This window comes from Myotis davidii, unplaced genomic scaffold (assembly GCF_000327345.1).
Source record: "Myotis davidii unplaced genomic scaffold, ASM32734v1 scaffold22, whole genome shotgun sequence".
Lineage (NCBI taxonomy): Eukaryota > Metazoa > Chordata > Mammalia > Chiroptera > Vespertilionidae > Myotis > Myotis davidii.
In genome coordinates this window covers 754,268-761,604 of record NW_006294067.1, presented here as the reverse complement: position 1 = coordinate 761,604, position 7,337 = coordinate 754,268, and the positions used below count along the sequence as shown (strand labels likewise).

General features: G+C 44.7%; 2 gene segments (V, D, J or C); both read left to right on the top strand.

The window, feature by feature from the left end:
- The first annotated feature begins 3,372 nt into the window (after positions 1–3,372).
- On the top strand, positions 3,373–3,817 carry LOC102754267. The segment is given in 2 exon segments: positions 3,373–3,426; positions 3,525–3,817. Coding segments are annotated over 2 exon segments (342 nt in total).
- A 328-nt stretch (positions 3,818–4,145) lies between these two features.
- On the top strand, positions 4,146–4,671 carry LOC102758478. The segment is given in 2 exon segments: positions 4,146–4,233; positions 4,331–4,671. Coding segments are annotated over 2 exon segments (414 nt in total).
- The last annotated feature ends 2,666 nt before the right edge of the window (positions 4,672–7,337 follow it).

Genomic DNA, 7,337 nt, shown 5'->3' with positions numbered 1-7,337 from the left:
GTATTGACTTCCACCCATGCTTTAAATCACCCCACCCTTCTGCATTTGGTAGAGAGAGGCATCTTCAAAATGGGAACATTGACCCAAAGGTCCCTTTCAGAAATGCAGGCTGTAACACAAATCATTTGCATAACAGCTTTCACCTGGGAGGGGACCTGCTGAAGAGGAAAGAGATCCCGCTTCCTGGACCTGTCTGTTCATATTCTGAGCTGCCTTGGGATGGTGACTCAGAAGCTATTTGTCTGAGTTTTTGCATTTGTAACCTGGGGGCAATAATGTATGTCTTGCAGAGATTTTGCACAAGCAAAATTATTTAATAAAAACATATACATTCATGTCGCTATTGTTCTCTCTAAACTCTTTGACCTATCTCTAGTCTAGCACAATTATTTCATATGTGCAGTTCTGGGATCAAAGGCAGGCAGGGGTTACTTTTGCCTGACTCATATATGGTTCAGACAGAAACTCCTCTAAAATGCAAACACTGTCATCTGATAATTTATTGGATGAAATTAACTTCAGAGAGGTGCTTCTTAAGGGAAAATGTAAAGGGGACCCAGAACAGCACTTCCCTCTGATGTTAAGTCTGATGTGCAAGAAGGTGTGGTGCTTCCAGAAAGTTGTGGCTTCGGAGTGATTGGTGATCACACAGAAGAGCTGATGGAAGGGACGATTTTGTGTGAAGAGAGACCATCATAGTGGAGCCTCTAGTGCCGTCCATCCATTCCTGGCCCACCTCTGGTATCAGCCTCAGCTGCAGTGGAGAATTACATGCAAGTTTGTGTGCAACTTTACCTGGTTCTGACAGCACCCCATCACCTGCAGGCTGGGAGCCCCTCTGCTTTCTGCTCTGGCCTCCTCTCTATCATGGGAGCCCACGTGGCCTGCACAGCAGGGCAGCCAGAGCTGCAGAAGTGCTAATGCTCCTGGAGGGAGAGGAGCCAGGGATGAAAGCTCAGCCTCTGTATCCAGGAGGACAGCTCAGGAGGTGGTCTGTGTGCTTCTCTGCAGATTCCAACAAAATCCATCTCCTGATGTCCCTGCACAACCACAATATTGCACCTTATTCTGATTTTCTCCTTCCTAGTTTCTTCCTCACTATGCTCTTACTCCTGCTTCCTGAGGTCATTTTCTAAATAAACTACTTTCACCTGAATCCTCATTTCGGACTGTGCCTCTGGGGGCAGCCTAAACAGTGACAGTGATAGAAGGAAGTGACCATCATGTTTATTTCTTTCATTCTGACAGCCATTCATTCAAAAAGGCCTATAAAAACAAAAAGTCTTATAATAACCTATAGGAATGAATCTTTTCCCCATTCACTTTGGTTTATTTATTTATTTATTTATTCATTTATTTATTTAAAAATATATTTTATTAATTTTTTACAGAGAGGAAGGGAGAGGGACAGAGAGTCAGAAACATCGGTGAGAGAGAAACATCGATCAGCTGCCTCCTGCACACTCCCCACTGGGGATGTGCCCGACACCAAGGTACATGCCCTTGACTGGAATCGAACCTGGGACCCCCGAGTCCGCAGGCCGACGCTCCATCCAGCCAAACCTGTCAGTGCTGGTTTATTTTGAATTCCCAGCAGAGTCACATGCGTCTCTGCTCCCTTCAAGCTCTGAACCTACTTGTGACTGACTAGACTGGGTTATCTTTACAGAAGTGCAGTCTGCCTGGACTCTGATAATCATTCATTCTTTTCATCTTTCATTGAACAAACACTAATTGAATACAGTTACAGAGTAGTTTGGACTTTGTGGGGATGAAAGCTTATCAAATTTTAGGGTGCTCTTTGAAGAATAGAATAGAAAAATATTTCAGAAGTCTTGGTAAGTTCCTGTGCAAATGAGAAGGCCTAAAATTATTCTTTATTCCCTGCATAGCCAATCCATGCTTCACGACTTACCATAGTGTAGGCACTACGCCAGGTGCTTGGGAGACACCAGTATAAAAAATAAAAACCCCAAAAAAATCTTTGAGATGAGGTACCTGTTTTCCACAACTTCAAATTTGTGACTCTAATTAATTTAAAAATAAATTACAAAGAAACTTGTCCTGGTGAATGCTTATGTCCTTAAAGAAATTAAGGTATTATCAACAATACTAATATTATGGGTAGATTATGCCTTATTCTGAGAACATTCCTCAAATCTCTGGGATTCCATGTACTCTAAACCAAATAATATGAGTCCTAGATTAAAAACTCTTCTTTTTTCACAGATCTTGTCTCAGGAAGTGCGCTCCTTTGCTGTGTGGCTCTTGGTCCCCTCAGACCAAGTAAATCATGGATAAGATGTAAAGGCCCTTCCTGGACTGGCCAGGCCCCAAGCTGCCAGCCTTTCCATGCGATGATGCATCAACCTCCTCCTCACCTCTGATTTCTGATTTCCTGTCCTTTCTCACTGTGGTGTGATTATAGTTGCCCACCAAGATGACATCAAGATATGCAGTCATAGAAAAGGGGTTGCCTCACACTGAGATATAACCTGTATAAGAAATAGCAGCTCCAACTGGTATTGACTAGCTACAAGCTTGTCACTGTAGCTCACTTATGATTCAATTAATATTCTCCCATTCTGTGTGGGTGCAAGACCTCTCAATGGAGACAGAACATTTCACTGTGATCCTGGAGGTATCAGACATGTGTAGCTCTCGCTGAATATTTCTTCCACATTGTTAATGAATCTTCTCTCTTCTTTACAAAAAGCAGTCACAGGAACTTGGGTGGTCCAGTCTTCTGTGGCTTCAGCTGAAACCAAGGGAGAACTCTTATTCACAAGCACACAGGAACCAGAGCACGGATGGCAGGGCTCCCATCAGTCAGAAAACTGTGAGACAACATAAAACACTTCTTCAGAATCCAATGATTCTGACATTGAGGCTTTAAAAACTTTGTGGACATCGGGTGGTTCCTGTAACTGAGAGGCTCGCTGAAGGGTAACATCTAAATTATCCAGAATTTATGCAGAGAAAAACTAGTAGAAAGTATCTGTAGATAAATTTTGAAGTGAAGTCACCGAAGTACCAGCAGAGACATTGTGAATAACTGTAACAATATACAAATAAGGAATTATGTCACCATGCATAGAGGGACAAATTTCCTTACCCAAAAGCAGGGGAAAAAAGCATATATACTTACAAGATTTCTTTAAAAAACAGACTTACAAAATTTTTCCACTCGAACTATTCAAATATATATATACATATATATATTTGTATATATATATTTGATTTGTTCCTGTGGGGAACGGGTGTGGCAGGTTGGTTCCACAACTCAGGTCATTGTCAAGGACAGTGACATCACTGAGTCTATTTCCCCCAAACAGAACACAGAACAGGAAGACATGAGATTCTGCCCTGGACCTGAAATGGTCACCAGGCTCTTCTTCTGGGTGGCTCTTTGTCTTCTGTGGGCAGGTGAGTACAGGGGGGCTTCCTGCCCTCCTGGATCCCCAAGACCTCAGCCCAAGCCTTCATCTTAGGATGACAACATCAGGTCTGTGGCTTTCTTACAGGAAACCTGGATGCCCGAATCACCCAGAGCCCAAGATACAAGGTTGTGGGGACGGAAAAGAATTTGACACTGAGTTGTCACCAGACTGATAACCATAACTATATGTACTGGTATCGCCAAGACCTGAGCCATGAGCTGACGCTGATCTATTACTCAGTTGGTGCTGGGATCACCGCCAAAGGAGATGGTGCCGATGGGTACAGTGTCTCTAGATCAAATACAGAGAACTTTTCCCTCACACTGGAGTCAGCTACACCCTCCCAGACATCTGTGTACTTCTGTGCCAGCAGTTAATACACAGCGCTGCATAGCTGCCTCCTCTCTGCACAAAAAGGGTGGTTAGAAAACCTGAGGTTGCACTCTGAGGCTTGGCTAAACCCCAGGAAGTTCCTGCCAGCGCAGGACTCTTACAGCCATGGGCATCATGGCCCTCAGAGCTGAAGTCCATCCCTAGGCCAGTCTCAGCCTGACCTTGAGGTTTTAAAAACTTCCTGGACATCAGGTGGTTCCTCTAACTGAGAGGATCACTGATTTGTTCCTGTGGGGAAGGGGTGTGGCAGGTTAGCTCCACAGCTCAAGCATTTGTCAAGGACAGTGACATCACTGAGTCTGTTTCCCCCAAACAGAACAGGAAGACATGAGATTCTGCCCTGGACCTGAAATGGTCACCAGGCTCTTCTTCTGGGTGTTTCTTTGTCTCCTGTGGGCAGGTGAGTATGGTGGGCTTCCTGCTCTGGATTCCCAAGACCTCAACCCAAGTCTTTGTCTTAGGATGACAATATCAGGCTCTGTGACTCTCTCTTACAGGACACCTGGATGCCCGAATCACCCAGAGTCCAAGATACAAGGTCACACAGACAGAAAAGAAAGTGACCCTAAGGTGTAACCAGACTGATAACCATGGCTATATGTACTGGTATCGACAAGACCTGGGCCATGGGCTGAGTCTGATCCAGTACTCATATGGTGTCGGCAGCATTGAAAAAGGAGATGTCCCTGATGGGTACAATGTCACTAGATCAAACACAGAGAACTTTGCCCTCACACTGGAGTCAGCGACACCCTCCCAGACATCTGTGTACTTCTGTGCCAGCAGTGATACACAGCGCTGCATAGCTGCCTCCTCTCTGCACAAAAAGGATGGTTAGAAAACCTGAGGTTGCACTCTGAGGTTTGGCTAAACCCCAGGAAGCTCCTGCCAGCACAGGACTCTTACAGCAGTGGGCATCGTGGCCCTCAGGGCTGAAGTCCATCCCTAGACCAGTCTCAGTCTGACCGGAGGCCACCCCAACCTCCTTAGCTCACTGATATTCTCTTCTGCCACTTTCTCTCTTCCTGCTTGCAGTAAATAATAATAATAATAAAAGTATCTTAAGTAGAGATATATGAAAATTCCATTGATAATTTCAAAGCCCCCACATTCTTTCTGTTCTACAGGTTTTAGTGGCTTCTTCTTCTACCCCTGCTCCCAACCTCTCTTACCTTTCAACTTACAGTCTTTAATCTTCATTCAGAAGAATCTGCCCCTGGCTGCCTTTCTCCTATGAGGCAATAGCCCTACAAGGTCCTGTAATGTTTGCCCTTCACCTTGCCCTTGACCTCCATGGTCATCTTGCACAAGTCTCTCTCTGCCCCAGACTTATTCATCTAAGTTCGATTACTTCTGCAGATCCACCACCTTAGAGATCTTTTTTTACAGGCTATGTCTTCTGCATGAAACCTATGTCCCACTCTCTTATTTCTGGATCTCCACTTCATTCCTTGCATGAAAATATATTTTAGGCATACTTACTCTTAATTGTGAAAACTTAGATTTTACTAGGAGAAATTACTAAAATATACTTAGGCATTCATTTAAGGGAGGATTTTTTTAAGCACAGACACAAAAGAACACAAAAATATAACATATGTAAATATTTATAAAAATAATGTAATATACAAATATTTACAAAAACACTTATAACTTCAGTTGTATTAAATTATACCCTTGTATATCAAACACACAACAGAGCATGAAAGGGTAAGTTACATTCTGGAAGGAAGCATGAGGAATGGAAGCCAGTGAGGAAGAACGGTGTGACAGACCCTTCATGGTCACCAAATCCCCAGGCTCCTCTATGATTCCCAGCCTCGCTTGCAGTTGGAGGGTCAGGAACAATGTGATGTGGGTAAAAGTTATGTAAGCTGATTCCAAGCTTTGCCTTTAAAAATTGCCTGTGGCAGGCACTGTATTAGGGTTCCCTAAGCGTATGCCCATGTTTGGATTCCCTATAAGGACTCGCAGAGGGGAGTCAGGAGCCAGCCCCCTTCAAATGGAAACTGCCTTTGAAAGCCATCAGAGAAACTTACATGTGCACCTGGACCTCAAACCTAACCCATTCCAGTTGTGTGCCCCAGATGCTGTAGGGGATGGCGCAATGTGAAAGTAGGAGAGGAGACGAAATCATCCTAGACCTCGTCTGGGCTTGTCTCAGTTGCTGTGGTAACACTGCAACTATCCTTAACAAGAGTCAGATTTCCCAGATCTCTAGCCTTTCCCACAATGAGCAGCAATTTGCCCCATTCCTGCCCTGACACAGATCTGTTCATGGATTTCTTCGCATGTGCTGCCCAGGAAGCAGGTTGGGGGGCGGGGGGCAGGACTGGGAACACTTGGAGGATTTCTTCTCTGGAAATGGTATGCCTTAATTTCAAGCATTTTGTGTGTATCTCGATAGGACCCACCTCCAGCTACTCAGTCTTTACTCACCCTAATGCCATTGTCACTTAGAACCATTAATCTCTGGTCACAAAAGTGGAACAAGTAGTGACACCTCCATGTGAAGAATGTTTCCAACATGGAATTATGATCTGGTGCTAACATAAGCTGGACTCAGACCAGCAGCCTTTCTGTCTCAATGACAGAGCAGTTCTGAGGGAGACAGATGGTTCTGATAATTCTGCACCTACAGGTCTTTACTTGGTAACCTTGGCATGTAAGCCCTAGGTTTCTGAGATTCAGCATAATACCTCTGAGCACACGGCCGTACTATTTCCACCTCTTGAAACACACATTTCCTTGTTTTCTTCTTCTATACCAACTTCCAGGGCCTTCTCCATCCTCTAATCCTTTCCACCTCACCTTTCATACAATGAAACATCCAGCAGAGAGTTAGACGATGGTGATGGGAGATGTAGAGATGAAGTGGAAAATCCAGTGAATCACTCGAGCACTGGAGCAATGAGTGGACACTTGGATGAACTTACACACAGTCTATGAATGTGTTGAACAAAGATGTAGGCATGTGTTAGTTCACAACAATAGGTTTTTAAGACTGTGCATTTGCAGAGACAGTGATGTCACTGTGGGGACTGCCTTGTGAGGACACCCCTTCTCCTCTGCTCATGCTCACAAGGACCCTGACGTGGTGAACCTCTCATTCCTGTCCTGACCCTGCCATGGGCACCAGGCTCCTTTGCTGGGTGACCCTCTGTCTCCTGGGAGCAGGTGAGTCTAAGAACACTAAGATCTCTGCATTTTATCTTTCCAATGATTATGCCAATCATTTATATTTCCTTTGTCTCCCCCCACCCCCCAGAACTCACAGCAGGTGGAGTCACCCAGTCTCCCAGACAAAAGGTCATAGAAAAGAGTCAGGCCATGGCTTTGTGTTGCAATCCCATTTCTGGCCACCTAACCCTTTGCTAGTACCAGCAGACCCCAGGACAGGGCCTGGAGCTGCTGGTTCGCTTTGAGAATGAAGATGCAATGGATGATTCACAGCTGCCTAAGAATCGATTTTCTGCAGAAAGTCCCAAAAGAGCAGACTCCACT